Below are 20,602 nucleotides of genomic sequence, written 5' to 3' on the forward strand. Positions count from 1 at the left end.
TTAAGCAAGATAAAATAAAAAAATAAAAAAAACAGCATTATACTAATATTATTTACATATAGACAACACAAGAAAATTTTTTAATGCCAACTCCTTCGTAGTTTTTCATAAAGACGTTTTCCTAAGTGACAAGGAATAGCATTCTTTTTTTTACTTACGCATGCACAAGCAACAGGTAAATTTAAGGTCACTATATTCTCCGGCCCTCTTATTGCGATTGGGTGACTTACATAAACTGCCAATGGTTCTAAATACTTATATTCGGTGCATCTATCTGGGTTTATACAACTAGTGCAATTAACAATGTTGAACCTCTCTGTGTTAGAGTTTCTACAGGTAAGTAAAGCCCTGGTCGACTGCGAAACACTTAGACGATTTGATGGGCCACGTAATTCAAAGGAACAACTGTTATTAATAAAATTTCTGGAAAAAAAATTTTTTAATGATTATTTCTATAAACTAATATTATAATAAATTTATATTTTTTACCTGCTTGTTTCTGAATTTTTGCTGAGAACACTTTGTTTTAATTTTTGTAACTGATTTTCATTTTTACTCCTACTTCCGACACAATTTGAGATACAAGTCGCAAGGAACAAAATTAAAACGATGCGAACAAACTAGAATATTTAAAATTAATTTATGAGTTTTATGTTAATTTTTATAAACGAAAAATTTACTAAATAAAATTGATAAGAAAAGTTGAAAAATGTAAATATTCACAAAATAAAAAAAATATCAAAATTCTTATTAATGTTCTTTTTAACCACTATTTTTTTGCTTACCTTCTTATCCATCATATTTTTCTTTTAGGAACTTGAATTTTATTTCTTTTAAACCAAATTTATATTTTTTTTCAATTTTAAATTTTTTATGAGGTTTTTTAATTTGCGAGCTCATTTTATATTAATTTTCACCGGTAAAAAAAATTTTGACGCAAGGTAAAAATGCATTCGATCCAAGGAAATTTTGCTTTCAGAGAATACGTCTTTGTATTACCCACACATTAAAAACTAATTGTTTTCTATATGAGAAGTCACGTTTAAAATTTTTATCCCAGGAAGAAATCATAGTCCAGAATAAATTGATAAGAAAGTTAGGTAGTTTTCTAAAAATCATTTTATTCTTAGATTAAATAATTATTGAAAGATGTTTACTTTAGGGTAAGCCCTTAAATTAAAAACTGATTTAGGTAAAACCTTCGTTGATAAATTTGTTGTATCACTGTTTCGGTCGTCAGTAATGGCATTAAATTACACTAAATATGCGATTTTTATTGTTCTATCTTGTTCTGGCCTTTGTTTAGGTAGGAAACCGAACTGTTATTGTTACTACATAAATTTTAAAAACATTACATGAGTGCGTACCCAAAATAAGAGTTTCACTATAAGATAATTATTATTTTTAATTATAAAAATAATACCCCAACATAGTAAAAAAGATTATGTCACAATTCAATCCATTGTGGTGGTTTAAGATTATTTTGCCCATATTGTTATATAAAAAAAAAAAATTTACGAAAAAAAATGATTTTTTTACATTTTCGATAATCAAGGCACAGTTTTTAATGTAGTTATTTTTAAATTTAAAAAGAGGTAAAACCTATTTAAGAGCCCTTTTTAGTAAGGTTTAAATTTTGTTGAATTACATGCACGATTTTAATTTGTAAAAGTATTTATTTTACAGGTTCACCCTTTTTCAGTAAATGTTTATAAATATATTTCATATAAAACTAACATTTTGATTATTTTGTCACATTAAAATTTGAAATCTAATTAATTTTAAGATCAAACATTTTTTACAAAAAAAGTATAGGTGCTTTTTGATTAAGTTAAATAATTTATTTTTTTAGATGCAGCGATTTCTAATGGCGCAGTGTATTACCTACCGGTTGTGTAATTAACTAGCAAGTCGCAAAAGATAAGTAATTTAAAGACAAGTAAGGTAAAGCGTCTTGTTATATTATATACAACTATTACTTTTCTCCTAAAGTGCGTCTTGTTATATTATATACAAATATTACTTTTCTCTCTAAATATTACTTTTCTCCTAAAGTGTTCTCAATTGCAATGATGTTTGTTATTGGATTTTTTTAAAGTTGAAGGCAAGAATTTTTTAAGACTCGGATACTTTTTTGGATTCAGTTTTAGACTAAACTTTCTTAATTTACAAATAGTTAAAATATGTTTATAGTATATAAGCTTTCTTAAACTCTTTTTAAAAAATCAAAAAAGGCAATCTCATGTAAGTATTTGCGACTTATTTTAAGTTAGCAAGCCCCAATAAAGGTTCAATCAATAAAAAACAAAACTAAAAAATATAAAGATTAATGTTGTTGGAAAAGAACATAATTTAAGAAAGAAAACTAACGAAATAAAACATTCACACATGTATTACATAACTACTAAATATTAAAAATGTTGAGCATAAATTCCCTATACAAGAATAAAACAAAAAACCTTTGTTTGTTTAAAAACAATTAAAATCGGGTATTCAAATAAAACTCCAATTAAAATATATTAATTCGTAAAAGTATAATCATTAAAAATTTTAAATAAATGCGGAATGTAGTTTTTTTCTAGACTAGTACATTGCAATAAAAAAACAAGGCACGTTATATGCCTCTGCATTGTAAGGCAAAGTGAAAATTTAAACAGTGGCAGAAAAAAAAATAATAACGTGACGAAATGATAAAAATGTCAAAATTGGGCTTCGTACCGAAAATTTAGGGTTCAACTGCATTAAAAAAGCTACGCGCATAACTTGGTCTAATTTTAATAACGTTTGCTTGGTCTTATATTCGATATAAAACGAATTGTGTTGCATAGGAACTAGAACTGAAACATTTTTTTTTTCTCGAACGAAGTTGCTTCATTATAATCGTCCGAGAGAAACTAAAAACGGAAACCGAACTTGGAACAAATGAAATAAATTAAGGAAACTAGTTAAGTGCACAAGCATCCTACGCAAACGAACGTGGGTGGGGGAAATATTTAAACTAAAACGAATGTGGCCACCCCCATTAGACAAAGGCTCTATTCACAATGTTGCATATAGCTACACCGCATATTTAGTGCAAAAAGTACTGCAATAAAATATGAAAAGGAATTACTAAAACCGAAAAAAATAAAATAATACAGTACTAAGCCGAAGGGTGAACGTCGTTATCTTTATAAAAACTCGCTCCAGGACCCTGATTGTTAGTGTATATGACGTCATTTTCCGGATACGTGACGTCATAATTGTGACTAGACGAATCGTTTGAGTCGCGGCTTGTAGAAGGCACGTCAGATAAATCCGCATTTGCTACGTTAATATTAGGGCGATGGGGTTGAGGGTAATAACCCACACGGGCGGCCTCCTCGTCGTCGGTTAGCCCCAGGTAAGCGGAATTGTCAATACCTGAAAAATTAGCGTTGTTGGAATGGTTTGTGTTATGAGCCCCATAGTAAGGCGATTTTGTGGTCAAGTCGGGCGTGGACCCGCCGAAGCTGTACCCCAGCGCTTCGTTGCCAATTTCGGGGTGATGCGCGCGCCCGTTTTCCGCAAACAAAGTGCTCGGTCTCCGTCGGTTTGTGCGATCGTTTTCTTCAACGTAGTTTGTGTTAAGGAATGCTGGATTGGGGTGGTTGGAACTACTGCCAGACGAGTTAGCCAACGAGGTTGTCGCAGTGCTACTTGCCCTGTTTCTGTTCCGAGCATTTTCCAAGTTTCTTTCTTTAACGCTCTCCGTGGGAAAGTAATGAGCTTGGACTGCCCGCACAAAGTATCTTAGATTATGAAAAAATTTTTTTTTAATTTTCAAAAAAAAAATTTACATTTGATTTTTTAAATATCTAAAGCAATGTAACTTGAAAATTTAGTAATTAGTTATAACATCCTAGCAGCCACCGTAGGTAATGAGCTATAATCAGCGCAAACTTTATTTGTAATTACAATTAAAAAGGCATAATAAATGCTTATAAACAAATAGTAAAAATATTAACTACCTAGGAAACAAGGCTACAACAGTAGCCAGTAGGACGCTGAACCAAAATTGACCAGTTTGGATTACCCTCTCCATTATAAAATACGGATTGGAAGGTGGTAGGCAGGCTGGACATATAATATTGTATATTAGAATCGTTGCAAAATAGACGGCCACACTGCCTAACTGTGCGGCCCAATGAATCCAAGTCTACAAAATAAAATGAAATTGTAAGGGCATTAAAAATATATGCTGCATATAATAAACATAAAACCAATTGTATTTAAGGTATGGGTGATAAATTTTTTTTTAAAAAGTAACAGTAATTTGGAAGTGAATAAAGCATAAAAGCAAAGAATAGTTTACCCATGACTTAGTTTCTATCGCGAGGTGTAATAAAATAACGAACAGCGCAGCAGTCGTAACTCCAGTTCCCCATTCAATTAAACCAACATTTGAATCATAGTAAGCCTATAAAACACAATCGAATTTTTGAATAATTACAAAAGATTTTTTTTGCTAAGGTAATGTCAAAATGTTGTTTAACAAAATAAATTGTTTTAAAATACACAGAACTTACCGCCAAAATAACAAAGAATATTGCTAAACTCTGGTAACAAGCGTCCAACATGTTGATCCAAAACGTACGTTGCATATATAACTACATTAAAAAGATAATATGTTTAAAATTAATATGCTTACATTAACTTTAAAAATGATATACCATTTGTTTAATAATATTCTAATACACCAATAATATTCACTAATCCAGTTTTATTAGTGAACACAATTAAAGATATTACTTATAGTACAGTTGGTTTAGGCATATACATACATGACTATGAATACTAAAATAAAAAATAATTGATTTTTCGAAATTTTTACTTACCTCATCTTTTAAACCTTGCTCGTACAACTTTGGTTTAAAAAGAAGAGTCTTCTGACTAACATCTTGATCCAGGATGGCATTGATAAGAGGAGGAACGCTCGTGAAGATGAGATTAAAGACGATCAGCGGAAGTTGCTCGATCATATTTGCACCGGAAAAACCACAATAAATTTGAAACCAGAAAATCAGAAAAACAAAAGCCTAAAAAACAAAAAAAAAATTAAATTATTTTCTTTTATTTGATTTATTTTAATTTGTCGTCGATAGAAAATGGCTAACAATAACAGAAATTAAAATAACTATATATACGACTGGTCTTAAGTTCTTTTCACTATTTTGTTATTTTATTAATGTAACACAATACAATTTTTCTATCATCCCAATTCTAAAAGCATAGAAAAAATTTCTATAAAGTTAAAATATATATCTACTCACATTAAATTTTTTTTTTATAAAATTATCAAAACTCACCGCATTCTTGTAGAAGAAGTAAAGCACCATTGTAGAGAGCCTAGCATAATTCCAATGACCGTGCACCAGCAATAATTTGCGTAGAAATCGAAATTGTGCAAGTGCATAATCGGAACTCATAACAGCTTGCATTCCTTCCTGTCCACTCAATCCAATTCCTACATCAGCTACTTGGATCATACTCACATCATTTGCACCATCACCTTTGTAATAAAAAAGGAAAAGTAAAAATTTTTTCAAATTAATTTTTTTTTTTTAAATTTTGTTTGAAATATTTACAAGTATATATTCAACACAAAAACAGGATTGTTAACTGTTAAAAATAAAACGCAAAACAGGCAACATAATGTTAAAAAAAATTTATAATAGTTTAACATTAAACTGGCATTAAAAAAATTGTATTAAAATAAATTAAAGATAAATTAAAATCTAATAATTTTTCGCTTATCTATAATTTTCCTTAAAAAAACTAGTAATCAATTTCTAGTACCAAAAGAATAATGTTTCTAACACTTACCTATAGCCAGTGTCATCACATTCAGTTCATCTCTCATCAGTTTCACCATTTCACCTTTCTGTAATGGAGTAGCACGACAACAAAGAACAGACCTACATCTACGAGCAAGTGCCACAAATTTTTTTTGGACATCTTTCTGAAGCGCAAATGCAAGTGTCTTGCCATCAATAATAAGAACTAAACAAAATAAAAACATTTAAAAATGATTTACCTAAAGTGTTGTTTAAATACTCTAAATGAGAATAGTAGTGGGTATTTACTACAGAACCTTATATTAGACTCAATTTTACTGTTACCAATCTCAAAAAGTTTAAGTAGTAAATTACCCAGTGCTGGATGTTCACTGCTGTCATCAATTCCAGGATAATTAGTTGAATTTGGAAGAGAAAAAGAGATGTTAAAGGAAGAAAGAATCGATGTTTGAGTTTGGTATTCATGTTGTAAACCTCTTTTGTTGTTTTGATCTTCGATATGAAGATTAAGAAGTTCCATAAACGCTTCCTGCAACAACAAAAAAACAAAATAATAAAAAAGATTTCACTAATATTAAAAATGTTTAACAAGAGCTGCATAAAAAAATTTTTTTTTTTAAATTTTGGTGATGTTCTACCTTGGACTCAGAATTAAGGAAGATTTTTTCATCATTTTGATGGATAAGACGACAGGCGTAACCGATGTTGACGGCTGTTTCTTGTTTGTCACCGGTCACAACCCAAACTTGCATTCCTGCTTGTCGCAAGGCTTCAATTGTTTCAGGTACACCTTCCTGCAATCTGAAAAACAAAAAAGTTTAAAAAAATATATATTTGTACAACACAAACTAGACCCTTGCTTTAAAAAACTTTAAAATTAAAATACTATAAACGTAGATGTCACAAAAGGGCCAAAACATATTGTACTTCATTTAAATACTAAAAGTGGATGAGTATTTAACAAATAGGCTTATAAAGCCTATGCATATGTGACAAAATGGCTAAGCCTTTGCTTTAAAAGCTTTTAAAATTAATTTAAAATACTATATAGTTAGGTTAGATGTAATAAAATGGCAAAAATATAAAAAACTGAACTCAAAATTTTAAAAGTAGATGATAGTTTAACAAAAAAAAAACAATAAAAATTGTAATTTACTTGTCTTCGATTCCTGTTGCTCCAAGTAATTGTAGATTAGTTTCCATCCGGAGGCAGGAGTCATTAAGAAGTTGATCCCGATTTTCAAGAGATTGTTCTGCTAGTATATGTTGTGTCAACCATTGGTTGTATTCATCGATTGGCACAACCTAACAAATAACAACAAAAAGTAAGGTGGCAATTAATAAAGAAAATACTTAATTAAAAAGATTACAAAGACAGTATTTGTAGGCTTGTAAAAGCTGATTTTAGGACTAGTCCTAGGTTGCCCATGCTAATTTATGTTCATTTTTTATTCAAAAATATTTTTTTTAATTGAGAATTCATGAAAAAAATCAATTTTTTATTAACAAAGAGTTGCCTGTTTAACAAAATTTTGGTATTTTAAAGTTATAATATCAAGTTTAATTAAAAGGTTTTAGTTTATATTTGTTTTAAGAGTAATCTAGCTTTGGTATTTGCATAAAATTTACCTTTTTTGATATCAACAAAGTTCTTAAGCCATGGTGAGCATAAGCTGATAGAAAGTGTTTGGTTAATCTAACAACTTCATCAGAGTTATTCGGATTTCGTGCAGCATCCACGTGTCCATCATCATTTAAGTCTATATAAAAATTTTAATTTTGAAAATTAATTTTTTTTTGAAATTTAATTTTAAAAAATGATTTAAAATTAAGAGTTATATGCATCTAGTTTCAATATACACTACAATTTAACAGAACCATACAAAAAAAATTAAAATCAAAATTAATTATAAAATCAATAATAAAATTTTTCTAATTAAAAATAATTCCACAATTTTCATTAAATTAAATTTTTAATTTTAAAAAACTAGGCAAGAAGTTTTTTAATTACCGAATTGTACTCTAGAATCTGGTTCATCAGCAAGTTGGTCAAAAATAGCGCTATCAGCTCCCTTGCAAAACAAAACAATTTTGTCTGTTCTCGGATCACGAACCATAACTGACATCCTCTTCCGAGTTGAATCAAATGGAAATTTGTGTAAAACCTAAAAAAAAATTATTTTACAACATTTTATTAAAAACTATCCGACAAAAATGACAATAAGTAAAGTATTTTTTTAAAAGTAGCAATTGGTAAACAACATCATTACAATTAAGATAAAAAAAACATAATTGTATGTTTTTTTGCTAACCGACCAGAAAAATACAAGAATCAATAATAAAAATATCGAATATCTTGCATGTTATTTATTTTAACTAATTTAAATAATTTCCTAAAAAAATCAAATCTTTATATAACCTATAGAAAGTTTAAACTTAATGCATAAAAAATAAGCATAAATGAAGTGAAAGCATTTTAACTTATGCTACTTAATTAAAAAGAAAAAATATACAAACCTCAAATGTTAAAACACCACTGTTATTTGGTAATGTCACTGTTACAGTTTCTTTCCCCGATTGAGAGGAACGATGAGCAAGGGTAAAGTTATAAGCACGAGCTGCATAAACTAAAGCTGCTTCGTCGGGGGATTCTGCTTCGTATTCAATTTTAAGCAACTCTTCCATCGAGAAACTAAAAAACAATGACAATTTTTTTTTATTGAATAAATATTTTAGTGCGGGTTTTTTTTTATTAAAAATATATTTTTAGTATGTAAACCCAAGTAATTTGTTATTACTTCCTTCACTTTTTAGACAGATTTTGCCAAATGTGCATATAGTTAAACTGTGAATATAGTCTGTTTATCAGAATGTTTATTTTTTTTTTAATTTAAAACAATTCTGAAGAATTAAATCAAAAAATTTCTTTTTATAAAAATACCTGTTTTCAAACGCAACATGAGGCCCGGCTTCTGAGTTTGCAGAATTATTTATATTTCCAGTTTCTTGAGTGTCTTTATCTAATGCCAGTGGAGACACGGACCGATATGTTCCATTTAACTAAATAAAAAATAAACTTCTAAATTGGTTGGGTAAATACAGAAAATCATTATGAAAAACTGCAAAAAAAAATTACACAGAAATTACTTTCCATTAAAAAAATTAAATTTCTCAATTGCGTTACTATATTTTAATTTTTAGATTTGGTAAAAACTGAGAAAAAATTGAAATTTACTTTGATTTTAAAACACAAAAACCATTTTGCAGACAATCAATACTTTGTTAATGATTTGTTAAAAAAGTAATTTAAAATAATTTTTTGAGGTAAAAGTAAATAAATGATGTCCTTTCAACTAAGTACCTTTTTTAAATATGACAATTAACAAAGAGTTGCCAAATTAATTAGAAATAAAACAAAACATGAAAAATTTGAAGCTCTAAATTAACTGTTTTAGTGTTGTAAAAACAGTCATCTAAATTAACAAAAACTGATCATTTTTTTCAAGATCATGATATGTAAATAAAATTTGGTGATTTTATAATAATGTTAAGTTAAACTATACTTTTGATGCAACAGATCTTAGAAAATTTGGATAGTTCTGTTCAGGCTCAGGTTTAGAAATATTTTCCTTTTTCTGGTTAGAAATTCAATTGTTTTTTTTGTCATTGATGCAAATTAATTTAAAAAATTACATGTTTAAAATGAAGTTAAGCTATAAATTTATGCAGTCATCCAACTTTTCTTAGAAATGAAATACTTATATATTTAAAAAAAAATATATATATTTAAAAATTATTAAAACTCTATGTACAATACCAATTAGTATTTACTTTAAATGGTAATAACACCAAATGACAAATTATCTAAGCCTACTTTTGAATACAAAACTCACTATATTTATATAGCCACCAAAACTGCATCACGAAGTTTCAACCAAAACTAACAAAAAAGCACTTTAAATATTTTCTTACATTTTGTGTTTGAGTAACTGGAGTTTTCACGGTTCCCCGTTTTCCGGTAGATAAAACAACCGTGTTACAAATCGCAAGATTAATAAAAAAATCCAGAATTCTTTCGCGCTCCCGAGATAAACTTCCATTTGTTTGATCCACGAGATTGAAGCTGGTCATCGATGTTATTTGATTTAATAAAACTGGATCTGGAGTAACGTCAATAGCCTAAAATTAAATTATTTGTGTTACAACGAATAATAATAGTCTTATTATCAATTAATCAAAGTATGTTACCTAATTTGGGCTAGAATTTTTTTACTGCTTAAAAATTACTACAAAAAAATGTTGGTTTTTACCGAAAATAACAGTTACCAATTTAAATTTCACACATACAATACAACATTTCATTAACATTTTTTTTACATATTATTTTTTAACATTTTTACATCTTATTTTTTTTAAATTATAAAATATTTTTAATTTTACCAAAATATCAACTTCTTCCTCATCTTCTACACTAACAGGTTCTGGTTCATCCGGCTCATGAGCAGCAGTGTTAAAAATTTCCCTCGCTGACACCGAACTGATATTTCTACGATGATGAGCAGCAGGCCTCCGAGTGCTCGCCTTTAAATATTAAAAAAGATTTAGGAAATTTGATAACAAAGTAAAAATTACACTCTACACTGGTATGCACAAATTTCTTACAGCCTATAAATTTTTATTAAATATATTTTCGGGGTATTTTTGGTATAACATATGTTATTGATAAAAAAACAGATTATTATAACAAGATTTTATATTCAAAATAAAAATTCTAAAAATTCAAATAAGTTACATTATTTCTTCGCGTTGACAAAGGTGAATTCGGGGCAGATCTTGTGGAATTTAACTCATCCACCACATTTCTTGATACTGTACTTCTGGTACGCCTAGTAATAAAAAAACACAAAAATATTAAAAAAAATATATAATGTTAAGAAAGGTGGTCTTAAATGTTTTGCTCAACATCATTTGGGTTAATTGCATTAGAATCCTGAAATAAACAGAAAACAAATAAAAAAAAAAATAATATCTGAAGATTTAGTTGATAAATACAACTATGTATTTGCAACTGTTGTTAGGAAAATAAAATAATCTTTCCTATTACTGGAATACGACAAAAAAAAATGTTGTACAACATTTTGTTGTATGTCAACAATATTAATTGCGACATGCAACATATTGGAACTGATAACATTTGTCACACAATTACTCACAACAAATTCTCCGTGACATCAGATTTTACACGCATCACATCTCTATTATATAACATTTTAATGTAACAAAATAAAAATTTGCAAGATTCTTTATAAAATTTTTCACATAAAGTGCATTGTGTAAACAGTATAAATAAATGCATATATATATACAAACTTGCTTTTAATAATAAAATTTTGTATTGAAAGGGCGTGTTTTTTGCCAAACCTTACCACTATCAAAATTTATTAAAAAAATGAAGAATTTAGATAAACGCTTAAACATTATACTAAACTTTTTTTTTAAATTAGAAATTATTTTGGTATTTTTTAATTATAAATAATTTAGTGACATTTAACACATAGAATATTTAACAAGACAAGTCATGAAAAGAACAATACCAACATGTGGTAAACAACTATTCAAGTAAATGTTTAAATCACCTGTGGTGTGGTCTTCTTATTGAAGCACTATGTGGTCGACGTTGACTTTGCCTCGATAAAGTTCCAGTTCTAATCTGTTGTTTTACTGTTATTAGAGTTAAGAAAACTTGTTTAATATTTGGTATATATGTATATAACAATAAAAGATTAGGCTATATTGCATAAAAGTTACTATATTTTAGTTTAAACCAAGAATTAAAATGTTTGCAAAATACAGAAAAAAAAAAGTTGTCTTTAATCAAAAAGTTGTACTTAATACAAACAAATTTTGCAAGGAAAATATTACTGTGAATATTTATAAAGTTAGCCTATAAAAAATTATAAATTTTTACTTACCGGAAGCAGAAGATGTTGCAGGATCCGCATTTTCTATTCTTTCCGCTGCAAAAAACATAAAAAGTAATAATATTTAAATAACAGAAGTTTTACGAGGAACTTTTTAAACAAACAAATTTTTTTTTTAAATTACCGTTTAAGGCATGTGGATAATCCACACCCCCTATCGTACATCTACGAAATATCATTTTATTCTCGGTTAAGGTTCCAGTTTTGTCTGAAAACACATATTGTATTTGGCCGAGGTCTTCTGTTATGTTAAGTGCTCGACATAACATGGGTGTGTCTGTTTCCTCGTGGTAAAGATCGATGTCATTGTTGATCATAAAAACCTGGCCAACTTTAACTAGTTCGAGGGACACATATAAACTAATAGGAATAAGAATCTAAACAAAATTAAAATTATAAAAATTATACAAAGGTAAATGAAAAAAGACAAAAAAAAATGATAAGAGTGACAAAAAAAAATCACGAAATAAAAAAATTTAAAATTATTTTATTACCTGTAACAAAATAACCATGGTCCAAAACATATAAAAACCAGAAAGGCCGGGGTTTAAAACATTCCCGTCAGTCTCAAGTGGAATGAATAATAAAGTTTGAGGAATTTGGTTCATATAGTTGGCCCATATCCCATTTCCTACAAAAAGCACATATTGTATTACAACGTTGCCCTTAAAGCATGCTTTTATCAGTAACGGCTATACAAATAGCACAGTACTGTTCCAATTTGAACATAAGAATAGTAACACCCAGCTAAACCAATATGGTAAAAAAACAATTTACTTTCACATACCTACAGCACCAGTAAGGCACATGATAATTAGTAACACCACACAATAAATAACATCTCCGTTCATTCTTCTTTCAAGTTTACTGCGTTTGTATCTGAAACACAGAAATAAAAATCCTTAGGGCGATAAAAACTAATTTACATGTTATTTCGTAAGTAAAGAACAACAACAAAAGCGGATTAATTTTTGTTCTACAAAATTGCCTGGAGTCTAAAAAGGATATTTGTTTAATAAACCACACCGTCCTTTATTTATACAGTGAATAGCAGTAAGTAATACAGGGGAATTAAAGCCCTACAAAAACCTTTTATGTAAGCATGATTTAGCGTTAACTAAATATTTAAATAAAAGTGTAAAAAAATACAAAAAAATTTTTTGTCTGTGAAACTTTGAAAAAGTTTACATTCAGCATAAGGAGAAAACTTTTAAAGGAAAATTGTTTTCTTATTTTATTATAATGTAAAATTTACTCTTTAGTTAAAATCCATTTGTAATTTATAAATATTTAAAAATTGGATCAAAAATAAAACAATAGCCTATCCAAATTATGTTTAAATATTTATATTTAACATATTTAACAATAAATGTACAACATAATAACCATTTAAATAATATTGACAAATTTTTGATTAAAAAAGATTTTATCTTCAAATTTACATACTGTAGGACAAACATACCTGGGACCATTGTTGTTTAGCATAGCTTTGGTTTCGTGGCCTGCGTAGATTACAATTCCTTCAACATAGTCTGTGTTTCGAATAACACAGCCTCGTAGAAGTAAATTACTGTTGTTTACTGAAATCCTCTCACGCTCGTCTGGGGGGATTCTAAAAAAATTTTAAAAAAACTTTTAATTTGAGTCATACAATTACACTTCAAAATTCTGTCATTTTAGTATTCTACAGTTTTATAAGGGTAATTAAAGTAAATCTAAATTTAAGACACCCTTTAATTACAACAATTACAATTTTACATTAAAAAGTAAAACAATATCTTAACCCTTTTAACTTGAAATAGAAAACAACAAATGATTTTTACTTACATGTTTCCATGAAATTTGTATATTTCGTTGTTAGGTGTTTGGCACTCAATAATACTTTTAAAATCAGGTGGATGAAATATATTTGACTATAAAACACAAAAATAAAAAACTTTTAAATATTTGAAAAGTCAAAAAGAAACTCCTTTGTTGTATTTAATTAAGATTAAATTGTAACCCAAGCCAAAAATTTTAAAGGCGTACATGATTATACAAAATTAAACATTTTCTAAATAATTTTGTAAGTATTGTAAATTTTGTGACTCAATTTTTAAATGATTCTATTCCTATTTAGAAAACTAATCTACTTTTATTAAGAAATAAAATAGGTTGTTTAAAATAGTAACTTAATAATACAAATTTTTAACTAATGTAAAAAATTTACATCATTATTGCCCCAATGTTTTTGTACAACTGTTCTCTGCTTCAAATTACTCTCCCCATCAATGTTTGAGGTCTCGAGAAAGCAGATTCCATCCCTATCTGAGGTGTGGAGCAATAAAAGATCAGCTGGAATAATATTGTTACATTCCACGCGTACTATGTCCCCAACTTCTATTAAAGCCCATTTTACTTTGTGATATTCGTTGTCAGAACTAAAAGAAAAAAAAAATCTTGTGTTAAAATAACAGAAATAGTATAACAATAAGAACGAACTTACTGATATTAATAAACGTTTATTCACATTGCTAAACTCAAAAAATGGAAAAATGGAAGAAATAAAAACTGTTTTAAAATTTTTTTTAAAAAACAAACAAAAAATACAATTAAAAATTTTACATATAAAAACAAAAATAAGGTGAAGAAAAATTAAAAAAATATGTAATATAGCAGAATTAAATTTAACAATGTTAATAAAAAAATTATCATTTAAAATAATTGTAGGTAATATTGGATTTCTGATAACTTGTTTGCAAAGAGTTAGTCATTATGCAAATATTGACTCTTGTCAAAATTTAACTTTAGTAATAAAAGTATATAGCCTAAATAAAGAATAAGAGAAAAATTTTAGCCTTCTAAAAATAGAAATTATAATCACTTTTGAAAATAGAATATACTAGAAAAAAATACTAAGTAAAACCTCAAACTTAAACACTGTAACGGTAACAGTACAAAAATAAAAATTCAAAATAAAATGAAAAATGTATTTGCCTACTACAGAATGTATTTAGCTAATTGTTTACACATGTTTTCTAACCATCACGAGATAAAAAATAAACATAAAGTACCGGGTAAGGTCGAGTGCTTGACAAAGTCACAAGACCACATGATAATATGGTAACTTATTAAACAAATGACTTATGGTTAAAGAAAAGTACACACACAAAGTTTCTTCATTTTATTACACAGGTAAGTTTACCTGTACTAGCATAAACTAATACATATTTCTAAAAACCTGATAATGTTTAATTTTTTTTAGTTTTTAAACTAGGTAACAATTCAATAACAGGACCAACAAATTTTAAAAATACACCCATATTTGTATGTAATATATATATATATAAAGCAAAAATCAATGCTTAAAATCAAGAGCAAATTTCTTACTTAAAATGTCAGATATTTAATATGAAAAAAAATCCCAAATTTTTGTTAAAATACAAAGGGGTCAAAATTTATACACTTAAATTATTATCCACAAATTTTTTAACAATAGAACTCATTAACATTACATAATGTTATAGAAGTTCACAACCAAAGCGAATAAGGTTGCTTAACTTAAATTATTTATAGTGTTACAAAAAGAGAATTAACAAACAAAATAGGCTGGAAATAATAAAATAATTTAAGCGTTAATTTCACAAAACAGTTCTTGGTAAATAATTAATTACGTAAACAGATAGCCAGAACAATGTATTTATGGCCAGAACAATGTATTTTAAACTAATTTAAAAATTGTCAATATTATTTTGAAGTTTACATTAAAATTTTTATTAAAAGTTTGTCAACGCGAAAAAATAATGGAACTAATTTTTACATATTCTATTTTAATGTTTATTTTTAGCCCACGCAAATTTCGTAATATCTTGAAACGTTGTTTAAACACGCGACACAATAAAGGAATATTTCCAGCAGATAGGGGGTTTCCTGTGCTTTTACCAAATGACTGCACATGGCGAGCAATGACTTGCGATTTTGTTGATTGACTACGCATGTGTTTACTGTATAATGTCAGATATACAAAAAATGGATTAAACAGTGAAAAGACGGTACATTTATTCGCAAATTAACGATGTTTATTTTCTCCTTACACCGGTTAGTTTTGGCCATAGCAACGATGTCGCACATTAAATAACAACCTTATTATGACGTTTTGAATAAAGAGATCACGTGGCCGTACATTCCATTGAAAAAAGGTGTGCGACCACTGTTAAGCAAAGAAGAGCTTTGAGCGCGACGAGTCGAAACAATGTTCTAATATGACGTCATAAAAGGTTGTGTGCGTGTAAGAAAGACCTAAAGATACGCATGAGTGAATTATGATACAACGTAATATACCTCAACGCTTTATAAAGAGATTTAATAAAATTCACAGGCCTAATTTTAAATTTTTCAAGTTATTTAAATATTATTAGTTCACCATAAACGTGGATGACGTCACGACATTTAACTAAATCATTTGTTTTTAAGGCGTGGCAGTTACGTTAAACAAAAAACCTTAACAAAACATATTACAATTTGTTTTAACTGCAATTTACCAAAAACTAACCCAAAATATCCTAAAATAATAAACTATAGTGCGTTTACAAAATATAGGAAAATTTCAAAGCATTTCCTATACGTTAAAACTCTATTTCGTTACATTATTATGCAATTTCGGTAAAATTAATTACACACCGTATGTTTAATAAGCACAACAGAGCATATTCAATTTAATTTTAATTACTATCTAGGTTTATTATACTTTTGCTAATAAGCTAAAATTAAATCATTGTTTATACCAATGTATACGTTTTCGTATTACCAGGACAACAGCCATTGTGTATTTCAAAAACATACAAACATACAATCCAGCGAAAAACGTTACACACCATTGTAATTGGAACTAAACGCTTAACATAACACAGTGGGCTAATTGAAAAGTCGTGTTGGAGGAGAAAAAATTACTTTTAAACGATTTTGAAAGATCGAAACTGGCATAGCGTAATATCGAAACCAGTTGATAAATTACACTTTTTTTATTGCCTTCTAAAAATAAAAAAACGTAAAGTGCTTATCTCGTAAATTTAATAAACTAAATTTACGGGTAGCGTTTGTTTTTGTGTGAAATTAGCTAGGAAAAATTTTTCAAAACAAGTTATATAAACCGATATTCGATGAAAACAAATCTATTTTAAGACTTAAGGCTGATTGCAGAAAATTAAAATGGCTTTGGGCTATTTTACAATTGCCACTGTCTATAACTAACAGTTAACACATAAAACACGGGCGATCCTTGACACCATAAAAGACGCACGTGATATCGAATTAAAAATAATATAAATCATTATTTTAATTTGGCCAATAAAATTGCCATTAAATGCCAATTTGTAGAAAGCATATTTCATTTGTGTAATACATAAAAACCAAACTAAAAAAAGTCTAAAATAACCTACCGTAGCGGTTTTTAAGTCATGTGAATCTAACAATGTTTAAAAAAGTACTAAAAATTTTCCACTTTTTTCACAAATTTTTTGTGGGTTATTTTGAAATTAAAAATAATAACATAAACAAGTGATAAAATATGTTATAAAATGGTGAAATATAATATGAGTTGAAATCGCGTTTAAATACTACAGGGCAGTGTACATGCCTAGTGTACGTTTCAGTTAATTATTAATTTCCACACAATTTAAACAGCTACAAACGGGACGTTAAACTATAAAACAGAAAACATAAATAATTTAAAAAATTAATGTTTTAAAGTTAAACAAGCCCTTATCTACTTTAACAAAAAAAAAATCAACAAATTAAATTTAAAAAAAAATTAAATAAATAAAATAGTTGTACATATATATATATATCTAAATATTCTGACATTAAAAAACTTTAAAATATTAAAGCATTAATTTGGTCTACTTTATATTGACTAAAATCAACTTTACTTATTAGTGGCAAATTTTTTGCAAAAACTATTAAAATGTTTGTCAATAGTGACTAAGAACATTTCCTACGCAAATGTGTACTGGACCTCAAATAACTCATAAAATGCTATTAATCAGATTTGGTTGTGTGACATTGCTGAGTCCTATATAATTTATTATAACAGACAGTGCATATAATATGCATTGGTACCAGACTATAAATAATTACCCTTTGATTAATCTATATTAGCACGTTTGCTAATTTGCTACTCTTCTAAAACAATTTTTAACAACTCTAAGTTTGTAATTTTAATATCACACCATTGAAATACTCAAAATTTATTTTCTACAATAAACTTTGGGTTATTTTAAGTAAAATCAAACCTTCGATACAGTTGTGTATATGCGTTGTTGACTTCTTTGTCATTTTTTAACCTTCCATAATCTTCATAAAGATCTTTTATTGCTTGGACAACTAAAATTCCAATTACAGGCACCATGGATAAAAATGGCTGAATTGCAGAAAATTGAGGCACAAAGTTGAGCATAACAGTAAAAACAAAAAAGCAATTGGCCAAACGATGAAATTGTTCAAATAAGTTTTTTGGCAAAAAAGAAAGGACGGTGTATTTCGTAGTTTTGATTTTGTTTTTGCAATAATGATTGTGTAGTTTTCTAATTTTTAGCAAGTGTTCGCTTTCAGCTGCACTATTTCTTATATGTTCGGCTACTAATGTACGAACTTTGTGCTCATTATGTATCCGCCTGATGTAAAAAACAAATAATTTAACAATTTGATAAACTTTTTTGATTGTTTACAAATTTTAATCAAACAAAAAAAAAATTTTTTAACTCATAATTTTACCTTTTAAACCAAACAAAATCCTGAATGGTTTTTGCAATTTTTATACTTGAGTTCCTGCTTACTTCGTTTCCAGAGTTTATTTCAGTTTGGTCAACTTGACCGTTAACGATTGCCATCCTTATGTTTTTATATTGTTCGACTAACGACTAACAGGACGTGGTTTATATACTCAACATCATTATTGTATTTTTAGCCACAATGGCCTCTAATAAAGTATACAGAATTATGTATAAATATAAACTTACTTAAGTTAAACCTATACTTTATTTAATTTTTTATTACAATCTCATCTAATAACTAGGAAGAAAAATAAGTTAAGGCAGTTTTGACTACTTATTAATTTACTTTAAAACGAATAGAACTCAGAAGATGATGACAAAATTGTTTTCATTCTCTCACTTTCATTTTTTTGAAAAGTCCTTTCTCTTTTACTTAACTATCGCCTACAAAAACTATATGTGTTTACCTATGATTTTAATTACTGCGCTGCTGTTTTTATCTTAGGCTTTTCTAATACAGAATAAAATGTAATTTGTTGTTGAACCACAATGCTGATTTAAATTGAATTTAAATTTATAACAACAACTGACACAACCTGCGAACTAACAGCGGAAACAATATAAATACGTCAGAGACATCACGAGGTTACTCGATGTCAATTATTTTCATGAAGTGTAGCTATGAGGGCGTCTAGCGGAACCATTTTCTGCTATTTTTTAGCAAAAATTTGGCCAAGACCAATCACTAAAACGTCGTCGAAATTTTGTCTAGGTAAGGTCCACGAGGTTAAATATTAACAAAATAAATTACAGACCTACACAAATATGCTAACATAATGATATCATATCACGACCATTACTTTTAACAACATTTTTTTAAACAATAACATAGTTATAATGTCACGCATGTTTTTAATATACAAATAACATCATCTAGTAAATGATGATGTAGCGCACACTTTTCCATTAAAAAAAAGCAATGGACCTGAGGAAATGCCAAGTAAAAACATGGCTTTTAAGTGATAAAAATAAAACATTTAAGAAAAATGTTGTAACTTAATGCGATAAACTACTTAAAATAACAACATTTTAACAGAAGCTACTTCAAATTATTAAAAGTATAACTTAAATGTAACCCACAAACAATTTCCTAGTCAAAAACATACACCAACAAAGCAGCAGGATAAATACTGCATAGCCTACTGATAAATAGACAAAAACATGCCCGTAGTAAAATCATAAAAATGTATAACTCAACCCTAAATAAAGCAAGTTTTTTTAAAGTTTGCACTACTTTTTAATTGACTTACCTTTTGTATACGTCAACCTTCGAGGCATTAATGTTTTTGTCGCTTTTAAACCTTGTATAGTCTTCAACGGCATCTTTAATGGCTTGCATAGACAAAACAGCAAGTAACGGCAGTAGGCTTAAATATTTATCTACTGCGTTAATCCGAGGTAAGAAATTCAGTATAATAATCAACATAAAATAAAAGTTGGCAAAGCGATGAAATTGTTCGAATAGATTTTTTGGAATAAACGACAGTAGCGTATATTTTGTAGTTCGAATTTTATTTTTCATATATTTGTGATTTTCCAAAAACCTTTCTTTGTATTTTTTCATTGAGTCATCTTCATTACTAAGTAATTCATTCTGGTCAAAACTTTTCGGAAAGATTGTTCTTGTCTTTTTTATCTTTTTTGATTTTGAAAAAAATGGAAATCTTAATGTCATTTTCGAACGAGTTGGTTCTTGGTCAGACTTTATATTTGTCAACACGATATTTTACTTTATTACATCACATTAAAGTTCAATTTGCTTTGTTGGCATCACAAGTTTAATACATATTTACATTTACAATCTGTAAAAAATAACTTAAAAATAATCTTCACGACTACTACCTATAAAAAAAACTTTTTAACAATTTTTACTTTAAAACTTTTGTATATTGCTAACCTTATTATAATACTTCGATATAAGTACGATACTTCAAAATTAGCTTCAGTGCAGTAGTCCTAAATTCGCGTTGGTATTACTTCAAAAATGTGTACAGTA

The 20,602-nt window shown here is 27.9% G+C and overlaps 1 protein-coding gene across 3 annotated transcripts; it reads right to left on the reverse strand.

The window, feature by feature from the left end:
- Positions 1-2,245: 2,245 nt before the first annotated feature.
- Positions 2,246-20,497, reverse strand: LOC145763419 (phospholipid-transporting ATPase VD-like). Of its 3 annotated transcripts, XM_082574863.1 has the most exons (28): positions 18,548-18,771; positions 18,067-18,447; positions 14,007-14,217; positions 13,625-13,710; positions 13,260-13,409; positions 12,585-12,676; positions 12,292-12,428; positions 11,922-12,174; positions 11,789-11,833; positions 11,453-11,537; positions 10,609-10,702; positions 10,257-10,397; positions 9,789-9,995; positions 9,380-9,451; positions 8,758-8,876; positions 8,334-8,508; positions 7,828-7,981; positions 7,446-7,576; positions 6,973-7,121; positions 6,455-6,617; positions 6,171-6,345; positions 5,845-6,021; positions 5,328-5,530; positions 4,857-5,057; positions 4,548-4,628; positions 4,334-4,438; positions 3,990-4,177; positions 2,246-3,770 (listed from the first exon to the last, which is right to left on the reverse strand). In XM_082574863.1, the coding sequence occupies exons 1-28, from the start codon at positions 18,661-18,663 to the stop codon at positions 3,143-3,145; spliced, it is 4,719 nt and encodes a 1,572-aa protein (XP_082430989.1). In that variant the 5' UTR covers positions 18,664-18,771; the 3' UTR covers positions 2,246-3,142. The 3 variants fall into 3 exon arrangements, with proteins under 3 accessions (XP_082430989.1, XP_082430991.1, XP_082430990.1); XM_082574865.1 differs by lacking the exons at positions 18,067-18,447; positions 18,548-18,771 and adding an exon at positions 19,857-20,497; XM_082574864.1 differs by lacking the exon at positions 9,380-9,451.
- Positions 20,498-20,602: the final 105 nt, after the last annotated feature.

Source organism: Corella eumyota, chromosome 1, assembly GCF_963082875.1.
Source record: "Corella eumyota chromosome 1, kaCorEumy4.1, whole genome shotgun sequence".
Lineage (NCBI taxonomy): Eukaryota > Metazoa > Chordata > Ascidiacea > Phlebobranchia > Corellidae > Corella > Corella eumyota.